At 47.3% G+C, this 23,943-nt stretch overlaps 1 protein-coding gene across 1 annotated transcript in view; it reads right to left on the bottom strand.

Moving 5' to 3' along the window:
• Positions 1–3,866: 3,866 nt before the first annotated feature.
• The window catches only part of LOC117136817, a 41,522-nt gene continuing 21,445 nt past the window's right edge, over positions 3,867–23,943 (bottom strand). The window contains exons 3-6 of the mRNA XM_033297886.1: positions 8,756–8,965; positions 8,409–8,638; positions 4,602–6,331; positions 3,867–4,480 (exon numbers count right to left, since the gene is read on the bottom strand). Of these exons, the coding sequence (XP_033153777.1) occupies positions 4,321–4,480; positions 4,602–6,331; positions 8,409–8,638; positions 8,756–8,965 (2,330 nt within the window). The 3' untranslated portion in view covers positions 3,867–4,320. The remainder of the gene's footprint in view (positions 4,481–4,601; positions 6,332–8,408; positions 8,639–8,755; positions 8,966–23,943) is intronic.

The raw sequence follows: 23,943 nt of genomic DNA, 5'->3' as shown, positions 1-23,943 counted from the left end.
AAGTATGAACTGGCAAAGCCAATTGATTTAAATAGTCCTAACTGCCGAGACGGTAAATCAGCCAGTCGGCAATCTAACTTGTGCATCTTACAACCACCACCCATCCATCCGCCCACTTGCTCCTAGAGCAACAATTTTTTGGGGCAATAATCTGGCGAGCCAAAGCCGAGAGTGTCATAAATAATAATTAAACAACTCGCGTTGTTAAGTCTTTTTATTACGCGCCCAAGACAAACGACAGTTGACAGCGGGGCAGGAGGAGGGCCAGGAGCAGGAGCAGGAGCAGGAGAAGGATGCAGCCAAAAGGATAAGGTGCCAAAAAGACAAGACAAGACAAGGGAAGGCTTAGAGTGGTAGCATGTGCGCCAAGCACACACACACATACACAAAAGGGGCACAATTTTCCGCGCAAATACTTTCTCCGCAGGTCCTGCGGAATAGCACATGAGCCAGGACACGGGATTTCCAACGGCAGGGGCTGTCTGCCCTCCTCTTCTCCTAGGCAGGTGCTTGTCCCGCTTCACAGGGGATTTTAAGACGTAATTAAGATAATAAATAATAATCGCCCAATGCAGGCAGTCTCAGGATGGGTGGAGTGCGAGGGTGTCCTGAGCCATGTCCTGCCGCTCCGTTCCCGCCCCCCTGTCATATTCTTACGCAAAATCAAGATATGCCAGAAGTATAGTGCCGCTGACCCGGACCAAAGTGGGTTCTTAAACAGCCCCCAGAAAACCGAATGGCCCACTTCTGGGCCATGAAAAAGAAATCCCATTTGATGATGCTTAGCCCAGGCTTAATTAAAAGTCCGCTTTTAAGAAGAAATTTAGTTTTTAAACATACTTAATAGGGCTAGTATTTTTACTTAATTTTATACCTAGTTACATTAAGTTATTTCAAAATATATTTGCGGCAAAATAGTTTATTTAATTTATTAGTCTGCTCAAATCAAAATCGACTTTGCTGTGAGCCCAAAATGCCTTTATAAGCTTTCTAATCGACCAGGACAATTTATTACTCATCTCAATAGCTCTCCTTTGTTTTTCCTTTTCCAAAGGTCCTCATTAACTAATTTGGCCAAGATGAAGATGTCTAGCTGAAAGCAGGACCATTCCTTTCCTTATTTTTCCGGCGATTCTCCCCTCGACTTCCGTGTAAAGAGAATGTCACAAATCAAAGCGGAATTATTATTACTTATGACCATTTAATTGGACTTGCGTTATATTCATTTGACTTTCGTTACGGTTTGTTTGCGCACTCAATTTGCCAAATGAATCGCCACCACCAGCCGAGTGGGTGGTGGGTGGATGGCAAGGGCAAACCACCGGCGAACCAACCACCGAAACCAAACCACTGTCAACTATTTTGGCTCGCACGCTCATTAGTTTTATTGCCCCGCGTATCAGTCAAAGCCACAAAACTATTTATGTCCCACCCCTTTGCCGCGTACTCCCTTCCCCCTTCCGTTGTCCGTTGTCCTTTTTGGCAGTGCGAGAGTCCTTTTTGTTCAGTGCGCTCTAATTGCCGCCAAGAAATCTGTCCTTTGATGGCTAATGGTTCCCCTTGGCGGGCAGTGATCTCCGTCTGAATTCCGATAGATATTTCAAAATCTTCTCAGTGGGCTGAGCAGCACTTAATTATGATTGCATTATTTAGATTTATTCGCCATTTGGCGTCATTAAGGGCATATGAAAAAGTTTGGAAAAGCAAGATTTATGCTGCCATTGGCACTCCACGGAGGACCACCTTTGAGCCACCTCGAAAGTTGGCCAACAGCCGCAAGTGCGGCGTAGTTAACTATGTAAATGTTTTCTTTTTCGCTCCTGTTTTCGCCTCCTGTTTATGTATATTTACATTTTATGCCCCTCGCCAAACCGAGCCACCCCCGCCCCCCTCATTTGACCTGCAGTTGGAGCTATAGAGTGAGTGGGCGTGGCTGTAATTTCATTCGCCAACCACACAGAGCGGTGCAAAAGTGCTGGGAATTTTAATTAATGGATAAAGTTATGCGGAGTTTTGTATGGTACATCCCACTGCTCGAGAGGACTTCCCAGTTGGCAGGATCTCCTTGGCTGAGAATTAAATATTTCGGGTAAATATTTATGTTTGCGTAAAGGGAAATTCTGAAGTCTAAAATATCCGGAATGATTTACATCGCTCCAGAGCTTCCTGTATCCTCAAATGCACGGGAGATCTCGTTACTTCAATTTAGCCCAGAAGTATGCAACAGTTTTGCACTCTATTACGATATCCATAAATAAGCAGCTAGTTTAATATGCTGCGGCCCAGAGATATGCCATAAATTCGAACCGCTTCACTCCTTCCCACAATTTTAATTTAAAAGTTTGCGATAACAAATGATGCACATCCCCTCCACACACGTGTATTTTAAATGTGAAATAATGTTGTGCTGATTTAGTAACCGCAAGGAACCCACCCAACCCCCAAGCCAAAAGAAACCAACCATCGTATCTAGGAATGACTGCGGGATGTAACAAAGGCGAGCGAAATAAAGAAATGAAAATAAGTAAACTTTGGCGCTAATAAATTGTTTCATATCTGCGGCCGAGATGTGGGTGGGCGGCAGATAACTCATACGCCCCGTGCCACAACTCATGCTCGAAACGAAGCTAAATGTGCTGCTCATATTGCCATTTTTTCTTCGTTTCCCGTACATATGCATATTTATTTCCCGCGCTGCTTATCAGTGCTTACCAAAATGAGAAAAAAAGTGAAAAGAACCCAAAGAAATAAAGCAAAGATCTGGCACATATGAGAAATTGCCAAACACATTACGACTGCAGCAGCACATTAGCCCACGGCGTCTCAGGAAAATGAGGAGCAGGAACCGTTCCCATCCTTTCGACCAGCAATGCATTCCCTGAAAATTTATGAACTCCTTAATGAGGTGCCCAGAATTTTGGGAGTACCCATCAAAAAGGTATTCTTACGACAAATTTGAGAAGGACAACTTTTGACCACGGCAGTAAACTTAAGTTTTCCCCAGCCCTTTTATTCCAGAACAGCCTTTCAATTTATTCTGCTAAGAATATTAGCAAAATTCAAATTATACTTCGTTTGGTTTATAGCTAAAAATCTAAAAAATATTAGTTCAAGAAGACCCAAGTCAATGGTCAACGATTTTATCCCCTGTATTATCAAAACCCCTTCCTTTTTGCATTAAAAACTCTCAGCTTGAATTTGACATTTAAAATTGTATTTATTTAATCATTTAATAATTGCTGGGGAATATATTTCTATTTATATTATATATAAAGATGTGTGGATGTTTTCACTGTGTGTCTGTCTGTGTTACTTGTGTGTATGTGTGTGTGTGTTGGCGTACTGATGCTTGCAATAAATTACAATATTATTTGAATTAAGTTTATTATCTATGCGAAGGCTTACGAAACTAATGGAACAATTTGTAAAACGTTTTATTTCAGTGTGTAGATTTAGTTACGTGTTTGTATCGAAACGCTCAAAGTGGAGTTAGCAACGAAAGGTTCCAATCGCATCGAAGCTGATTGGTGGCTAGATTTCGGGGGTTGGTATTAGATACCAAGACTTCGAAAGCAACGAATGGTATGTTATACATTCTATATGCGGTATCCGTGTGCTTGGATCGAAAGGGATATGTGCTAGGCGAGGGAGGGGCTCTCAAATAAGGCAGGGCAACTAAACGTACTGGTACTGGTACAACTCAAACTTAAGGGTAACTTAGTCTGCAGATACAAATGCAACTGAGGCCGAAACAAATTCACAATGCTCAAAGAATGCGTACCTATGATAACATACATTATATACAGATCGCAGATCGCTTCTACGTCTACGGTTCTCGAAACTTGGCTTTCTTTGGTTTGCTTATGCTTAACGAGCTGTCGCCCACTTTCTATATCAATGGCTAAGAACTAGGTAGAAGTAGAAATAGAGAGTTGTATACTGGATAGGGTAGAATCCCTGGGGCTCTCCCCACACCTACAAATTAGTCATACTGGTTCATGCATATCGTATTACTCATATGGTAAAGTGGCTTTATCTATTTGCTCTAATTTCGCTAGATGCTCCTGGGCAAATCCTGGGTAACGCGTAACTGGGTTAGTTCTCGTTCTATAATACTTAGAGTTCACTAGTCTAGGGGATTACATATTATGAGCTATCGTATATGGTATAGTATTTGTCATAGCTGCAGCGGCGTTTTGGAGCCGCCTAAATGGGGTTCTGTGTGTGTGTGTCTCTCGTTCAACTATTTACAAGAAGAAATGCTGCTAATTTTGATTTCAAACTCCTGGCGGGGCTTTCTCCTGCTCCTTCTCCGCCGGCCTAGTCCCGCTCCTCGTACTTGGGCACAAAGGAGCCGAGTCCACCCAGCTGGGCGCACTGATTGCTGTCGTACAGCGACATCTTGAGGCGCTTGCACTTGGCCCGTCGATTCTTGAACCAGAACTGCACGTTTTTGCTCTCCAAGCGCGGGAACTTTTGCCTAGAAACAAACATAGAAATAGGGGAAAAGTTAGTCCTAAGGTTTTTTTGAAGTCGAAAAATAGGAAATCAGAATTTATAAGGGTTCTTATATATGGTTCAGAAAAGAATCAGATGCTCACCTATATGGCATGGTGTTCAAGTCCTCGGTGTACTTGAGGATGAGGTTGTGCGAGGGATGCGTGTTCATGGCGAACCACTGCTCCAGCTTGGGCACCTCCGTCACCGGGTCTATGAAGGTGCGGTTCCGCTTCCGTCGCTCCTCGTTCGAGATGCTCGACAGGTTGAGGCCGCCGCCGCCCATGAGGGCGTTGGGCTGGATTCCGGCAGCTGCCGCTGCAGCGGCAGCATGGTGATGCGGATGTCCGGCGGCCGCTTGACCGAATGCCGGGATGTAGTGGCTCATGTACATGAAGGACTGCGAAAACATGGAGTTGGGGACCATGGGAAAGGGCAGCTGGTCCTTGTGGGGCACAACTCCACCTGCTAGATCCGGCGAGGGCGAGCGAAACTCATCCAAATGGCTAGCATCGTTCTCGTTGTCCTCCTCATCCTCGTCCATGTCCAAGTCGTCGTCCTCCTCCTTGGGCGTGGAGCGCTTGGGTGTGGAGTCCACCTCCTGCTCATTGTGCAAGCTGCTGTTGTTGTGGTTATTGTTGAGGTTGGAACTGGCCTCCATCTGGGCGTCTGCATCCTGATGACGGTCCTCCCCGTTGGAGTTCTCCTTATCGTTGTCCTGCAGTTCATCGCGCGACTTTTCCTGCCGGTCCTCATCCTTAACACTGCCATTCATTCCGTCGCTTTTGGCCTCCTGTGCCTGCTGCTGCTCCCCCGCCTCCTCCTCGTCATCGTCCATCAGCGGCGAGCTGCGATGCCGCTCGTGGGTGGTCAGCGAAAGGGGCAGTTGTGGCGTGTTCGGTCTGCTCTGCTCCTCGTCCATGTCGTCCGAGTGCTGCGACATGGTGTCAATGTCCTCCGACTTCAGGCTGAGCGGACTCTTTAGGTAGTCGTGCGACATGGACAGGTTGCCCATGCTCATGGGCTGGCTACCAGCACTGCTGCTGGAATTCTGGCCCAAAGGGGCGTGCTGACTCAGATAGCCGTTCATGGCGGCATGACCCAGGGCACTGATCGCACTGCCCAGGCTACCACCCCGCATCTCTGCCCTTTTTTGTGCCGCCCGAGCGTTCTTGAACCAGTAGACCACGTTGTTCACATCCAGGGGCTTCCTTCCCCGGCGAGACTCCAGGGCATTCAGCTGCACCACATACGTCTGGATCTGTTGGCGCGAAGGATGCGGATTATCGGCAAACCACTTCTGCAGCTTGGGCAGCTCCATCTCCGGATCGAAGCTGGTGCGCATGCGAGTCTTCTGATTGGGATACGGAGGACCGTGTCCACCGCCGCCGCCATGATGGTGATGGTGGTGCATGGACGCGTGCATCGGATGCACCAGCATGCTGCCGTGATGTCCTGGCCCCGGAGCCTGTCCAGCGCCCGCATGGTGAGCAGCCTCGTTGGCCAGCAACAGACTCTCGCGACTGCCCATGGAGCCCAAGGGATTGCCACCCGCTGCTCCGCCGGCAGCAGCGGCATGGGCCGCCGCAGCGGCCGCCGCCGCCATGGCCGTGCCTACCGGAAAGTCCATCTCGCCGGGCACTGCCACTGGAACCGGAACCGCCGAAGGACCCGTCATGAACGGCAGCATCTTGGGCGTCATGGCGGCCGCTTGGGGAGAGAGCTGATTGGACCACCACTGGTCGAACTTGCGGCGCAGTTCGTCGGAGATCTCACCTCCTGGCAGGGCGTAGGTGTTCTGGTGGGAACTCCGGCAGATCTGGGATAGCGTCACCTGGAAATGAGGAATAAGAATACTACATTTAGAAACCCACACGCAAGGGATATTCTTATCAGCTACAAATTTATAGGCTCATTAACATTATTCTATCAAAAGTAAACAACTTTGTAGAAAGATTACGCTATTGAATACGAATTGCTGCATAATCATAGATTCTATTTGGCAAGAGCGTGATTCACAGGCACGAAAATTAATGGAAACATTTCGGGTACCCCAATTCGCTGATTGTTTAATTAAGAACACCTATTTTAAGTGCTGCCACGCTCTGCAGTCATATGATGGTTATGTGGAAAATCAGCGATTTGATCATCACTTCAAAAGTGGTGTGTTCCGCGTGGAAATCAGGGGGAACTGCATGGGATTAGTGGGGGTGAGGACAACCTTGGACTGGGGTTTGCGTTCGCACTGAGCGACTGTCAACAGGAGCTGCACTAAGACCCCAAAGTCCGCCGGTCACTAAGCGGCTGTCATAAAAATCACAGTCGCCGGGGTTTTGCTTGTAGTTGTAGCCTGTTGTAGCTGGTGCTGTAGCTGTTGGCCGGCGTACTCAAGTGGCGGGATTTACTTAGCCATAAAATAAATGTGCGAGTGCGAGTGGCAGTCGAAAATTGCCTATTACGATATACGCAGACCACGGCGGCGACTGATACCTGAGCAATGCGGTATCGCCGGGCTGATATTAACAGACAACAGAGCCGCAGTGGCCCGCTCGAATCGAATCGAAGGCGATAAATAGATAGTCCCTGATACCTGATAGGCAGCGACACATCAGCTTATGGCGATTAAAATTGAATTTACCCAACAGAAATAGAATCGAAATGCGATGAGTTGGCCAAAGGGTAGATTGCTATGGCGTATTAAATGCTCAAAGATACTGCTTTGTCTCCCAACTGCTGGCAAAGATAATGTCTGGCTCCTCTTTCGGTGGTTCTAGTTCTGCTTCTGATTTTGATTCTAGTTCGGTCTGTGGTACTGTCACTGGTTTTTCTAGCGTCGTGGTGGTGCTATCAGCTAAGGAGGCGCCCCAAATCACTTAAGCTGCTCAGAACACAAGCGAACTGGAGGGTGGCTGGTTTAGGTGGGTTAGGTGGCCAGGTGGGTAGGTGGGCGGGCTGGCGGGGTAGACACCTAATTGTAAATAAAATGGGTTGACGCTTCTTACGTGGCCGGGTATTATTAAATTGATTTTCCTATCGCCGCACCCCAAAGCAAAGCTCCTCAGCGGACAGTGGAGAGCCACCGCGATGGGCTGGAGGTGTCAGACAGCGAATGTGGAAATTATGGTAAATGCTTATCATGTGATTAGGTGCCTTGCCTTGCTTTGCTTTGCTAATATTAATCGAGGGGGAGGGAATGGAGCAGCACTGGAGGGGGGCCAGGCCAATAAAGTCGCAATATCAATTGAAGGGTATTTCTGGCCGTGATTTCGTGCTGTTCATCGCCGGCGATAGTGTACGGCCCAATGATTTATGGCCTTAATGCACCGATATCGCCCCCCGCCCACGGAACTGGGTCATGTGAGCCATGCACTGGGAGCCCCGCCCGCTGCAGGATTCCCAACTAAGCCTTCTAAACCGATTTCAATAAGGAAAACAAAAGCCACACACACACTCGTGCACATACTTCGGCGTCCTGGAGACAGGAGAGCAGGCAGCGTAAAGCTGATTAAAATGAAAACTATTGCAAAAAGGATTAGTTAAGTGAACCAAATAAATGAACTCGGCTTAACAAAATTTCTTTGTAGTAGCTATCAAAACATTTTCAATGAGTTAAATATTCCGCAAGCAGACAGGACATGCAAAAGTTATAAGTATCTCTTTCTGTGTGTGTGTGTGTACTTGAGTGTGTGTGTTCATGCCTCACATCACGCAAATTAGCGTCGCCACTTCTCATCCGGAGACATTTTTCGGCAAGTTTTAGCAACTCCAAGACGGATAAGAGCTCTGGGGGGAGTTCGCCGTAAACCGCTTATGAATCATTATAGAATTTCGTCGTCTTAGTGCAGAATTTTAAGTGAAAGTTCAAAGTGAATGTCTAATTGGCAGCAGGCGGCTGGGGGTCGGAAACTCACCTCATCCAGCGGACATCCTGTGGAACGGAGCACCGCATGCGACTGCAGCACCAGCAGCTTGAGCAGCTTGTCCTTGATCTCCCCGAACGGCGATGTCTTGGGCCGCAGGATCACGATCCTCAGCGTGATCACGGAAGTCAATTCACCCACAATATCGCTCACGGGCACCGCTGGGTTGTCCGATATCTGCTCCAGGGGTATGGGTTTCCAATGTTTGATTATTAATGAGCCTGCGGGAAGATAAATGTGAATGCAAAATATGTATTAATGTGTTGCTGACACTGAATGTGACGAGTAGTATATCTTTGCACTTGATACCACATTATAAGCTAGGATGGAGCTCTCACCTCTGGCTGTGTTGGCCACCTCCTGGGAGTAGCCGAGCCTCTGGAGCGCCGTCTGGACAATCTCGCTCCAGGGCGTGGCCGCGGCGATGATCACGTAGCTGTCGGTCTCGATGTTGGGCCGCCTCTTCCAGGGCTGGCGTGTGTCGATGGTCAGGGAGGCGTGCAGGGAGTGCACCGACTCCACCACACAGTGAAGTGGAAGTGATTTGGCTGAAGGGAGGAGAAGGGGAGGGGCGGTTAGAAATATACTAATAATATTATTAATAATAGCTGGCTGCCACACTCGAGTGGTGTTTAATAATCGGTTTAGTTCAGTCTAGTTCCAAGTGCAAATCATCGACAAATTAAAATAAGCAATTAAAACATATTCGAAATGGGGCATTTTATGCAGATTGGCTCCACACCTCCGCACGCACAATGGTATTAAAATAAATTATTGCATGTTGCGGTTAGCCGCAAATGGTTTTAGCCGATTAAATTGCCGCCCATTACGCAGCCCGCTGCGGGCGGCCTAAACTGGCGAAATAAACTTGAAATTTGGAAAAAACGTTTTTGAAATTATGAATTATGCTCTTTCTTTCGATATCGCTCGCCCAAAAACTAACCGCCGCACCTCCCGACCAATTATTGAAGGCTTAAAAATAAAATGGCAAAATTCAGGGCATAGAAGTTATAGACATTATTCCCTGCCGCTGCAAGTGGGCGTGGCCAGGAGCAGCTGAAGGGCTGATGGGCACACTGCAAATAGGCTTAACGCCCCAGGTCCGGCCGACATAATGGTATTATTAATTATTCCAATTATAAAAATTGTAAGCAGCCAGAGATTGGCGAACGATTGGCATTTGCCGGGTCCGGTCCAGCTGGAAGCGTTTTAAAGAACATCGGTTTGGCTGGCAGGTTGACTGGTTGATGGGTTGAGGGGTTTGGAGGTGCGGAAAATCGAGGAAAATCGCATAAAATCGGACCAACAGAAAGTTCAGCCCAATTACGTGCGATTTCCATGCCATATTTTTGTGGGCGGCGCGTGTTTGTGTGTGTGCCACGCAAATCTTTTAATTGCCATGAAAACCTCATTGGGGGCCATCGGCATTAAAAATAAATACATCAGCCGCTGCGTCGGCTGTGCCGAGTTGAAAAGGAATAAAGAATTCAACTATAATGCATTGTTTGTCTCCTAGAACTTTAAGTGATGGGAAAGGTGTAATAATAATCCCATTAAATTCAATAAATTCGAAATGTTCACCCGAAATATATGCGCGCAATGAAAAAATTTGGCCAGCATTAAATTAGCCAGCTGCTCTAAACGCATTGTTTTGGGCCCCAAAACACTATGTTCTCGCCCCATGATGGCCATGATGGTCATGATGGCCCAAAACTGGTCATTAGTGCGGCGGTCTGGTTCCATGGATGAAAACTCGTTGTGCGGCCTGTGCAGCCGAATTATAAACTTAATATATCCATTATCCATGGAGCCATGATTTGATGGGGCTAAAACAAAAGCGGATTTCGTCCACCTGCATATGTGTGTGTGTGTGCGTATGTGTGTGGGCTTGTGTGGCGTTCAGTGGGTGGCAGTTGCGTTTAGTGTGTGGTGGTCTTAGCGGGTGGATGCCCAGACCACCGAGCACCCACTAATTGTTGCATCTGAACTGGCATTTCAACAACCACTGGCCGGGTCGGAATCAGCAGCTTTAAGTCACCCGGGCCAACGATGGCAGACAGAGCTTATCCTTATTAGCATTATCAGTGCGACTGGCAGGAGGCAAATAAAGGAAAGGAGAAAATCTGAAAAAATGGTAAGTAATCGAGACAGTCGAAGCGGGCCAAAACAAATTGAATTAAGCGCGCAGGGAAAACTGTTTGAGGGCATTAAATCTTGGCGCGGCAGGCAGACGACTCCGGCAACATCTACTACTTGGCTCCCCCGTAAGTAAGCCGACAAACGATTTGTAAATGAACTCTACTTTTCCAGGGGGCGGGCTAAGACGGTATCCATCCCCTCGTTGGCATCGAATTCCGCGAACCGCCACGCGGCTTAAGATTTATTAACCTGCATCGATGGCAGCAGAAATAATCAAGTTCAGTCATCGCAATCAACCGAAATTGGAAAATTCCCAGCTCACGAAGGATGGCAGGTAACTGCCAGGAGCAGTTTTCCCCTCTGGATCTCTGCGACCCCCCAATAAGGACTTATAATCTTTTGAAAAGTTTCCAGAAACATCTCATGTGCATAAAGTATCCAAATTACCGGGCTGAGGGGAAAAGGGAGTGGAAACGTTTTATCCACTCGACTTTCTTCTAAGAAATTGACCAATTGGCTGACCACAGGCCGACGCAAACAAATAATTATAAATTGCCCTGGCAAGGACATCAAAACGATTTAATCCTTACATGCACACACACACACACGCACGGGTAGAAACTTTAGGCGACTTTTTTCTCGACTTTTTCGATGGAATAAATTGTGTGATTGTTTATTTATAGGCCGACTGCTCATAATTTACTTATTAAAATGATTTTGAGTGATTTGGGTATTTAGGAAAATTAAAATTTCAACAGACCAAAAGTTTTAATAACCAGAACGGACACGTGGATAGAAAGGGTTCGTCTTAAGCCAAGTGAACTGTGGGGGAATTTGCTTATCATTGCTTGACCAGTGCAAAAAATCTCAAGGATTTCAAGGGACTTAAGTAGGCTTCTCAGGGCCATAGTGTGTGTGTGTGTGTGTATGTGTGCGTGTGTTCATGGGTGTTTTTGTGGGTGTGCTTGGGACGATGTTCGCAAGGAAGAGTGACCGGAAATTAAGCAATAGTCTTAAGGAAATTGCCACAAGTTTTTCCTTCACTTCACGCCAGAAAACAAATTTTCCGCATCCCAAGGGATCCTGTACAAACATATGTGTGTGTGTGTGCATTTTTATTTACACTTCAACTTAAGTCCTACTTAATTGCAAACTGTTTTTTAGTAGAATTTTTAATGCGTGCATTTTAATTTATAATGCCTCCGACAGCTTCAGCAGCATTCGAAGCGACTTAAGAACTTTCCCCAGCACACCCACACACCCGCACACAAACTGGCACAAAGGAAAGCCTTTCACTTGGCTGGCATCTCACACCTCTGGCTTCCTGCACATATCCTTGCCTTAGTCCCTGCGCTTTTCCTGATTTCCCTGCCCCTCCCCGCTCTTGCTGGCCTGCTGCACTCGCAAAAGAAAAACAAACATATTAAGCAGGACAATAAAATGAAAATCGGTTTGCGTCTTGCCCCGGGTGTTTTTTGGTCCTTGCCGCAGGACACAAGCGAAGTAAGCTGCCTAACAACTGCCTTTGCCTTGTGGAATAATGAATACCTAGGAAATGAAGATTAGCTATTGAAAAGCGACGCGGGGTGGCGGTGGTAAATTGCCAGATTGCCGGGGTATCGAAGTGGGATTGCCAATTAGTTTAGATCATTTATTTGAAGGGCGAGATTGGGTATACTGAACTAACAAAGAATTGAACATAATAAAAAACGTTTTTACGAACTGTTAATCGCTGTTAATATAATGAAAAAAAAAAAAAATTTCTATTTGTAAAGAAATATATGGAAGAAATTAAGAGGGATAAAGATACAATTGCACGAAACAATCTCAACCTATGCTCTCCGTGAGCACCCATAACCGTTGTGTCCCTTACAAGGATTACGAGTCCTTCTGTAAGTCGAGGACTTTCGAGCCACCGCTTGAACTGATCTTTCACCCCCGAGAATACTTCTGTTTCGAATCAGAGTCAATGCTCTTTGGCACTTTGAGTTCCACTTGTGCACATGCGAAAAATCTGCACTTTGCATTTGAGTTGGCCCTCTTCCGCTGCTTCTTGGCCTTTTGCTCTGAGTCAGAGGCGTATTTTGAGATTTGTACGCCTCTTTTTTGCCACCGTATTTGTATTCGTGTTCTTTTTTTTTTTTGAATATGGCTTTTGGGGGGCTGGGAAAACATGTTGAAACTTTTAAGCGGATTATAATTAATGCCGTGAGGCATTTTCTTTCTTTTTATCGCTGACTGTTCGCGTTTAGCGCCCTCATCGGCGAACCAATCGAAATCCGCCCAGTCGGATACAACCGGAAATCAGGTATCCTTTGACTCCAGGACTCTCCTGCCACCCAACGCACTCCTCCAAGTATTGCGCAAAGGACCCTGCCGGTGGGAGAGCCGTAAATGTTAGTCAAAAATAATCCTAATGAAATAAGTATGGCCCGTAGCGGTAATTTATTTGAATCCTTTACCCAACCCCCCACTTTTTTGGCCCATCTCAGCTGCTAAATTGGCCTCGGCCTCTCGGGTTAGGCTTTGGAATTGTCTCAAGTTGTGTTTTTGTTGCGCAATAAATTCATTTTTTGTCCTTAGACATGTAAAACTATGCAAAAGGAGCATGTGTGTGTGTGTGTCTTGGACTTAATCCTTTTTGTTGTTTGCTTCATATGTTGATTTGGGACCATCATCAGGTGAGCTTTCTTTTGCCGGCAAAAACGACAGGGTCCAAACCTCAGACGTAGCGTTCGAAAATCTTTGCAGGACACTCACACACATACCCCCGACGGCAGGATGGCCAGGACTCTAGTTAGTTTCAGGTTGTGAATGGATTTTCTTAAGTGGTTCTAAGCTTTGTCTGTGAAGCAAACCAGAAAACATGCTTATACATGCGGCCAAGTGGCTGAAGAGTTCAAGAGTCCAGGAGACCAGGAGCTCTGGAGGGGAGTACGGAAAAAGGACTCTAGTGGCATTAGCAGGCTGCTCAAGGAGCTGCAGCACTTCATTAGTTTTGCGAATTTGCGGACAGGGACCCTGAGACAATGGCCAACTGCGAGGCCAAACGATAATTGAATGCACAGGGGGTTGGGCTGGCTTGGGTTTGGGTTGGTTTTGGTTGGGTTGAGTTGGCGAAGCCATGTGCCAGGGACAAATCCTTACAAAAGGATTATAATGTGTATTTTTCGGCCAAATGACTCTCGACTCTCGGGCAAACCAATGCGAAGTTATGCAATCGAAGAGAGCAATGCCAAATTGATGGCAGTGGGATTAAAACGAGTCCAAGAAGTGAATAATTAAAGCGCAAAGAATGCCGAGTGCTCAAGGACTCGCCAGGATCTCAGCAACTCGGCAGCTTGGCGATGCAAATAAGCAGACATTTTTGTGGAACCGGATTAAAATTATGAAGTGCAGGATAAGGCCATGCGTGCACACAAGGACAACCGCTCGCCACAAAAGGATTTTCAATTTGTCAAATTCTATCAAGTGCCCGGGAAAAGGACGCCCAGGCATCAGCCACAAATAAGGGATTTAAATGTCGATAATGTCTGCAAACAAGCGCAGCCGAGATAGAACTCAGAAGGGGTTTCCGTTTCCTTCCCGGGGTTGCATGTCCAAAAATCAACCAGAAACCAGTTGAACCATACATAATCACTGGCGCAGCTGGGGAAAAAAAAGGGCCAAGCCAAAATGGCAACCAAGAAATCACTCATGCTTTCCCATAAACCTGCTCAGAATGCGTTTGTTTTAACCATTCCGAATTGACCAAGTGGGCCACCCACTCGGCTGTGGGATCCATACGTGAGTTCCAGCAGACAGTTCCAAAGACAAAGCCATACAGCCATACTCAGAGGGGCGGGCTGAGGGGCAGTGCAACTGCAGCAGACCCAAAGGCAACCTTAATCACTTTAGTTATCAATATTACTTATTTACGTTGCTTCTACTTAGCGCTTAAGACGCTTTGACTGTGTGACTGAATTATAGGCATGCTCATATATGTATATATATATACATATATGCACACATAAATGCATAAATATGCTAAGGGAATCGGCTAGCATTACGTTTAAATCTTCCTGCTTAAAGCCAAACAAAGTCTCTGGTCGGCGGAGGCAAAGGAGCACAACATGCGATCTGTGCCATTGATTCAATTAAAGCGGGCAAAAGAACTCGAAGCGGCTCCGAACCGAGAAAGCAAGGCGACTATCTGATACCTAATGTATTTTTTTTGCTGCGGATTTTAATTGATACAAAAAATATATATATGATACGGAGCTCATTTTTTAAGACATGACACTTTATGACACTAAAAACTTAAAAAGTTAATTGCTTCCCCCTTTATTTACAAAATTCATACACCTGTTAAAAGATTGCACAGCCTTAATATTAATTTAAATGAATTCAGTAAGACCTCCACTTTCCGGAGAAAGTAGCTCTTAAGGCGGAGTAAAATAAGTATACGCCTAGTGGCTGTCGGTCTGATTTAAACCTTCTCGCAGGCGAATCAGGCAAATGAGGAGGAGGCGGCGGAGGAGGAAGTCGGGAGCCGTAAGGAGCAAGGCTGAACAAAGGCCATATATATCACTGTATTGATTAATATAATCCGCTTGAAGACGCTGGCAGCCACACGGCGAATTAAGTTACATTCAGCGGGGGCACGGCGGCGGTACCGACCCCCTTGTTTCGCATGGTCCGCTCCCCGGCTCAACCACCTGCCACAGTTTTAAGTACAAGTTAATGGTGCTTATGCATATTACCCTTCCGCCTCCGCCCCTGCCACCGTCCCGTCCCCTTCAGCGCTTATTAATACCCACAACTGATTTTTCTTCTCTGTCCCGCTTATTTTCCTTGCCGCTGAAGTATTTTAAATCGATCCAATGGCAAAAGCGTCTTTTGTATTTGCTGCCTCTGCGAATGCGCGCCGGCTTAATCCGCTGCCAATGAACTGCAAACTGGTGGCGGAGGAGGCGGCCCGAAGGAGCCGCCAGATGAGCGGCTTTACAGAGGCGGCGGATGGGGGGCAGCAACGGCTCGGGTTTATTAGTGGCCCACAGACGTCGACGATGTCCTACTCAGGAGGAAGCAGAAAGGATGTCGACGATGTCGCCATATCGCATTGGTATTTTGGCATTTGGGCTTTGTCTGGCCGAGGGACGCGGGGATCCAAGGGGATTCGAGGGGATCCGAGGGGAGCAGCTGAGGGGTCGCCCTCAGAGGAGGATGAAATTTGATCCGGCTGCGGTGAGCGCGTAGCATTGTATTTGCATTAAGCGTAACCTCGCCTCGGAATCGGAATCGGTATGGGATGGGATGGGTGTGGGATTGCGATGGGGAGGGCAATGGGAGTTGGGATGAAGGGTGCGAGACGTCGATACGCGAGGCTGGCAAGGAGCTTAATTTGAAGGGGATTTACGCGGTGCCATTATAAGTCGCAGCTCCTTCGCGTCCCCTTATTATTTTCCAGCCTTTTGTCGGATCCGCTGCAGGGATCCCTGAACTCTGGCCGGGATTAGGTTAAATTTCTCAACAGATTTCTTCACTAGTTGCGGATTAGGTGGAGGGGCAGGGCAGATTCCCTAAGCCTCGGCCACAAAAGCCAAACCGCAAACATAGTAACACATACTGACGGCTTAGGTCCGAGAACGGAGCTGGAGCTGCAGCTCTCTGCCCCGGCCTCTTGCAACTTAAAATCTTAAACATTTAGCCGCGCGTATTATGTGGCAACTCCGGCTAATTGCCGCAAACACGAGCCACGAAACACACACACTTGTTTGTTTGCCGCTTGTTTGCTATGTTGGCTTTTCGCCTAACAATCTCTGCGATGTCCAAATGCCCAGTTAACTTTTGTGATTCAGTTTCAGTTGCTATTTCTGTTTCTGTTCCTTTTGGCCTTTATCAGCCATGTGAACTAACCAAACAGCAACAGAAGCACAACGACAATAGCAACACCATCTGCGGCATTCAATTTAAGGGGATTAACTGCTAATTTTTTGCGATTTCACCCAATGCCAGCGGCATTCCAGTTGATTTTTTTCCAGCTCCACACCATACACTCCGTACACTCCATACACTGCATATACCATATGCATGAGCACTCGAATGTGGGAGCAATGCCGTGGGGCTTTTACAGCTAAATCTTTGGGGATTCCAGACACACACATACACTCACATGACACCCAACCGCCTGTGGAGCCAGTGACGGCAGCAAAAAAATTGCAGCAGTTAGCCCATTTAAAGGGTTAGGGGTCCTATGACTATGAATACCAAATCAGATAATCAAATTAGTCAAAAGTTCGCTATAATCTCTAAGCGGTTTGGGTAGAACTACCCGGATTGCTGGGCGGGCACGAAGGGATGAAGTCGGTGAGTTTGTTTTTAATCCGAGGCGGAATTCGCTTTTTGGGCATAATGAGCGAAACCACGCTACCAAATCACCAGCGAGCACGCACGAACAGTCGCTCCTGGTTATATAATCTGATATGACAGAGTAGTCCAGCCAGGGGCTGGGTAATTAAATGCCTCCCGAGTACTATTGTAATGAGTAGATCCCGAGTGCCTAATCTCAGATTTGCAATGGAAAAGCTTTGTCTGGGGTTGAACTTGCCTTCGTCATATGCTCGGATATTTCTAAGACCAGAATCAAAGAGGAAAGGACTTGCAGATCGAAATCAAAGCGAAACTATACTTCAATACGCAATTTGAAAGGCGTGCAGCGCCATAGTGATCCTAAGCCGATTATGCTTAGCAACGTCGATTCAAATGGCAAATCGATTACTCTTTGTATCACAATGATCTAACATTTTACTATTCCTCTATAGTTGTTTGCCAATAAAATCGAATATGGTTATGTAGGACTGATAGTTTGACCAATAAGAACTCCCAACTCGTTGGGATCAATCGCAATAATGGAATACATAAGAGTATAACTTTGATTGGTTCTACTGGGAAACTGCCTTTCGAAGACTAGCACTACCGACATTCATACATACATGGATGATCCCGTCTAGACCCCTAGCTCAAGTCCCCTTCGCAGTTATCCTTCTCTAGGGCTTTATTTTATTTTCACAGCCTTGCTGCTTGCTTGTTTTTGCTCTGGCTTTTATTTTTGCGGGTGTTGGGCAGTGGGCGGTGGGCTGTGGGTGGTTTCGGGTGAGCGTGGCTTAGGTCAGTGGGCGGATGGGATGTGGGGGCTTGCCCAGCTCCAACTTGCTCCCATGGGCACTGGAAGGATGACGGTGGGTATGGGGATGAGGATGAGCTCTGCCCGACGGCTCAGTTCGGTTTAAGTGCCAAAGCGCGCCGTGCATTGTTGTTGCTCTTGTTGGCAGCTCTCCCTTGCCAGCTTTACTTCGCATTTGTGTGAGTGTGTATCTGTGGGAGTGCTTATGTGTATTGGTGAACTGGTGTCTGCCACTGTTGAACTGGAACAACAACAGCAACAAAGCAAAATCTAGTGAACTTCATAGGGATTAGCCTGCACGAAAGCAACAGATTTAAAAGCTTTCGCTCTGCTTTTTAAGTTCATTTGAGCGCTTTGTGTGTTTGTTTGCTGTGTGTTGTTTGCCAGTGTGCTGGTGTACTGGTGTACTTGTGTACCGGTGTGTGAGTGTGCGGCTGTAGCCTTTGTTGACAAATGCGACTTGACAGTGGTGTGGCAAATCTGGTCTGCAGACTCAAAACACACGAGCACCCAGCTGTCAGGGTGTTAAAAGGGGAACTCAACTCAATGGCGGGATCTATTGTGTGTGCAAGTGTCCTTGTCCCCGGTGTACGTTCCTCAGTTCCTGAGCTCCCACTTCCCACCACAGGTCACTCACTCACAGGTCGCAGGACACAATTCACAGGGCTAGATTTATTTTAGGCTGAGACAAACACACACACACAGAGAGAGAGAGTCAGGTTCATAATCCGCAGTCTCAAACATAATCCAATTGCTGGCCAGGCCATTAAACATAAACAACAAACTGCAAACAGCAATAACCGGCGCGAACGGAACGAAAACACACAGAAAACACTGGGCACAGCAAAAAGCAGTTACACCAACCTTCTTCCAGCATGTTTGGCACGATACTGAAGCGGAAACCGAAAACTCAGCTGCGAGAGTCGAGAGTTCTGGCCCACACACACACAGGCGCATATACGGGGGCAAAGGCACAGATACAGATGCAGATACATATACACGCACACAAATGGATAGCAACATGTGGCTCTGGGCTCTCTCTCTCTGCCGCTCTCGCTATCGCCACTCACATACACAGACACACACACACCCCCAGCCCCTCTCTCAATCGTGCTCCCTCTCGCTCTCTCTGCCTCGCACCATCTCGCTTGCTCTGCCGTTAAGCCCTGGCCCCGCATTACGCTTATCAAAGTATATCTCTGGGATTATACGAAATGAATGGAATTAAGGATTAATTTCCAAGGGATGTCATTTCGTTTTGGGATAATGCCCCAGCTGTACGTGTGTGTGCGTCTGTATCTGGGTGTTGGTGTTGGCAGCAGCTTAAGCTATAATGGATTCGGGTTCACAGTTTCCCGTCGCCGAGCGCTGTAGCTGAAGCTGTCGCAGGCGATGCTAAGGTTTGGTTATAAAAATACACCGGAGTTTATAATGCCAAAGCGGGTTATAGAGCAGTGGCGTGCTAACCTCGAATAAAGGTGCTCAGCATTTGGGATAAGTACGGTGCATGGTGGATGGGGGGTGGATTATAATAGTGGAGAACATGAACTGCATTACAAAACCTATAGCTACAATGTAACCACAATGTATTTTTATGAGATCGCTATTTGGGATACTACTTCTAGCTAATATTTCAATGAAATTAAATTATCTGATACAACGACAAACATATCTGCAGTTCATATTATCTAGAATAGGGATTACCTCTTTGATGTTTCTAGAAAATAATCCAACAAATTATTGATATTTTTTCGAATGTGTAAATATGTATCTCAGCTGACCCGACCCCCCTTATGCGCCCATGGCCAGCCGGCGACGCCGCTGTTCATTATAATGCCAAGCGATCCATAAAACGAAGAGTTAAATCCGAAATAATAATCCCGCACGAAATTAAATCCCTCGCCCACACGGCCACCAAAAGCAAACGCAAACGCAAAATCCCAGCCCCCACAGCCGATACCCTCCTCCCCCCCGGCCGCTCTGGCCGTTCCGATCCCCCCTAAACCCCGCCACACCGTCACTGTTTGCATGGAAAAAAGTTAATCTCCCAACAGCAGCAGCAGCCGTCGCCATCGACTCATCCGCAAACCGAGTCTCGGAGGGCGGGCGACGAAAGGGGGTGGGCTGTCACTGCGTGGGGCCCCCGACCTCCGCCGCCCGCTGGACTGCCACCCCCCGCCCCAAAAAACCACCGCACGCCCTTCGAAAACTCCAACTCATGGCATGCTTTTGGGCCTTTTTCGGTTGCAGTTGGCAGCGACGTCAACGCGGGCAGCTTTAGCTCTGCCGGTTTAAGGATTAACACAGACACACTCACGCACACACACACAGATGCAGATATAAACAGGCGCACACACAGATACACTTACACTGGGACGTGGCTGGCACCAATACACGGACAAATAAAGCACACGCAATGCCCAGAGCACAAAATCGTTGGGATTAATGCGGGATCTACTTTATTGCGAAAATATGCTCGACCCAACGAAAACGGGCGGTTGAATGGTCGCTAGGCGGTGGGGGGAGGAGTGGATACGATTTGGCATTGGACAGTGCGAGAGAGAGTGTGTGTGTGTGTGCGAGTGTGCGCTGCTATCCGTGTGGATGCGTTGCGGCATCGCCTGGGCATCCATGGATTGTCAGTGACTTAAACGAATTGGGATTACGTTGCGTATGATTCATATGGAGGCTAAAACAACAAAGCACCAGACAGCCACTGGCTTTAAACAACAGCAACAACAACAATGTGTTCAGTGCATATATGTATATGCATGAATATAGATGTATCCGCACTTGTAGGCAGCACTGGTCGGGCATTCGAACGGATTACAGGCCCATCTCGACCCCCACACCCACACCCACACCCACAGCCATACCCAAACCCAAGGCCCTTCCATTTCGACGTGGTCCTTACCCCATCCCGAATCGCTGGTGGAGCACAAATTGAAAATGGACAATCGCCTGCCCGACTGCCAGGCTGCCAATATGCCAGCGCCCTGGATAATCCCCTGCGCGATCAATAAGCCCTGCCAGCACACCGAGAGAAATTGTCTGTCTGCTTTGGATTCAACAAACCGTTCAAAACTGATCACATGGAGGAAAGAGTATTATTTGGCATCTGAATTATCTCAGCATTTCTATATTGATTATTAAAAGTATTTCTCTAACTATGCATTCTACTCACATTTAGATGCATCTTTAGTTTCAGTGACTCTGGATTACTCACATCTAATGCAAATCCGCGCATTGCCGTTTCTCGCAGTACATCGCCTGGAGCTGGGAAGTGCGGCAAGCGAGGTTGTGAGTTGTCTGCCGGCAGTTTGGCAGGATTGCCAGTCGTATTGGGATTAGCATCCCCAAAGACTCGACCTCGACTCGCTCCCAAAACTGGCAACTGTCTGGGCCGCCGTCTAACCCACCTGGCTCATAAACACACACACTCACTGAGTGGCTCACGCATACCGTTGCAGACGAAAGGACACGCACACAGACACAGACACGGGCACGGGCACGGGCACGGGCACAAGGACGCATTAGCTGGCGGCCTAATCCCGACGTCGTTGCCATTGCCAAAGCACTTCAAAAGCAAAAGCAAAGGCAATGGCAAGGACAGGGAACTGCGAGCTGAGAACAGAAACAGGAACAAAAACAAAAGCTTAAGGAGCTGGAAACTCGAAACGTGAAACTTCTCTTCATTTGTGTCTGATGGGATTAGGGCTAAAGCCAGATAAAGGGATAAGAGATTCCCAAATAATGTCGTGCCCTCGGCTCAAGCAACTCGGGCTGAAACTCGAAAGTTTTTGGCGCCAAGTTCGCATGCAAAGCAGGCAGACGAAAGAGATGGCTAGATGCGGATAGAGAGAGAGAGAGGAGGGCTTTACGTTCTCTACCCTTTTTCGGCTGGATGTTCGTTCACCGGGTTCAGGAGGCTTAGGTCGCAGGATAAGTCGCAAACTTGATGCTTTCGCCTAATGTCCTTGGGTGGTGGCTCCTGCTTTCGCTCCTGTTCCTGCTGGTGCTCCCGCTCCTTTTCACTATGATGATGATGATGATTTTGTTTTCGCTTTTGGATTATGAGACGCCCAGTTGCATTCGCATTAGTTGCTCTCGCTCGCCTGCTGATTTTCCTAATTCCCTTAATACCCCGTGTGTGTGTGTATGTGAAAATAGAGTTAAAGTGGAATATTGAATGTGTGCCACAGAGTGGGTGAAATTCAATATGAAGTGACAGGAAATAAACGGTTTAGCAGCGGCATTAATTGGCACTCCGGCACTTGTTTGGAGTCTAATGGGATGCCTGTACGGCAGGCAGAAACTCAAGAAAGTGTATGTCCTTCGAGCGGAGGGCTTATGGCAAATCCCGATTGCAGCTGTTCTTGCCAAAATGGAAAATTACCGAATCTTATAATATTCATAATCGAACCCCTTGGCCAGACCTGGTCCTTGACTAATTACAAATGCGCTCCCAGCATAATCCCACTTGTGTATTAATAGATACACGCACTACCACATATATTTACTCGCACAAAAGCGCTCAAAGTTAATGCTGGTGATTTATACTTGCAGTTCCTGCTGCCAGTGCCACTGCCACTGCCACTGCTGCTGTGGCTGCTGTATAATACGTACTTCTGTTTTGATAATCACACGGCACACAGGGAGTATATATTCGATTATAAACCGAAAACGCACAGGGAGCCTTAAGCGGCTCGAATCGAGCTTCAAGCTGCTCCACTGACGTTGCACGTTGCCGGTTGCAAGTTGTAAGTTGCACGTTGCCGGTGGGAAGTGGATGGTGGGCGCTCGGGCTCATCCGGGCCCGTTGTGGTGGCAGCTCCGAGAGTTCGATTCGTTCACCTCTACCAACATTTAAATCCTTAAAATTTGTAGTTCTCTTTGTGTGAGGGATAAAGGGACTAACTGAAGCTGGAGCAGCAGAAAATCTTCGCCCGCATTGTACGAAAAAATTATATCTTTGTGCCTTCTAATTTAATTTATTATTTAATTTATCATTATAAAAATGTATGATTGCTAATATATATTTATTCTATAGAACTGTAATCGAATGCATTTCGTTGTGTTAACTATCCCCCACTTTAAATGTATCTCTAAGATAAACTCTGTGCATTTTGCAGTGCACTCGATGATGGTGGCTTAACTCAATCAGCATCACCTGCAGCACATGCCTTTAGCTCCTGGCGATGTCCTGGCTAAATGTATTCCAATGTGTGTGAGCGTATGTGTGTTTATGTGTGGCTGGTTGGCAACAACCGGCTTTTATTCTGCAGTTGTTGTTGTTGTTGCTGCTGCCGCACGGGCCAATCCCTTTTTGCTTATAATTTGGAAACGTTGCCTCCTGTTGCGTTTGGCATTTATTCGAATTTGTATCTCAATCTGAGGCTGTATCTGTATCCGCATCTGCATCTATGCTCTATGCGCTAGCACATATGCTCGAATGGGGCTTGGGCTTTAGATAGGTGATTGGGGGATTGGAGATTGGTAGTGAGAGTGGGAGTGGGCAGTGGGTTTTCGGGAACCGGCTTAGGTGAGTGGTATCATTCAGCTCCGCACTGGCCACTGTGCATAACGCTTAACACTTAAGCTCTTACCGCTCAACCACCGCCCAACGCCCCCAGTCGCCCCAGCGGATCCATCGGCCCAGGGCTTAGCCACTCCTCTCACAGGTGAGAGTCAGGCGATTCGGGTGAACGAGGAGTCGTAGCTAGTTTTGCGTGTGATTGCGAAACCGGCTGCTCCCACTACCGCTTTGAGTTGAGTTCAGTATCTCTTATCCTGCAGCTGGAGCTGTGCAATGCTTTTGTGTCGCCTGATTACCAGTAGCACTCGGAAACCGAGTAAGTGGAGCTGCAGCTGGAGCTGGAGATGGAGCTGGAACTGAAGCCGAAGCTCGAGCAATATGCTCTGCAAAGTTACTGACCGGCTTTGCCGACACTTGTGTGTCCATCAGGGCTTATCGGGTGCTCCTCCGTCCAGCCCACAGGCTAGAGTCCACCATCTCATTATACAATCCCGCCTCATGACATCTGCATAATAGCCGATCGAATGGGTGCCCATTTTTTGAATCCTTGAGCGCGTGCTTATGTCCACAGGACGCTCATAGTCCTGTATGCATGGTGCCGCCTGGCTTATGACACATGCATATGCGGATGCGGATGCAGCTCCTGCTGCCGCTGGTGCTCCACTTTTGGTGGCCAAATGCAACAA

The sequence above is a fragment of the Drosophila mauritiana genome, chromosome 2R (assembly GCF_004382145.1).
Source record: "Drosophila mauritiana strain mau12 chromosome 2R, ASM438214v1, whole genome shotgun sequence".
Taxonomy (NCBI): Eukaryota; Metazoa; Arthropoda; class Insecta; order Diptera; family Drosophilidae; genus Drosophila; species Drosophila mauritiana.
This window is presented reverse-complemented; position numbering and strand designations above follow the sequence as displayed.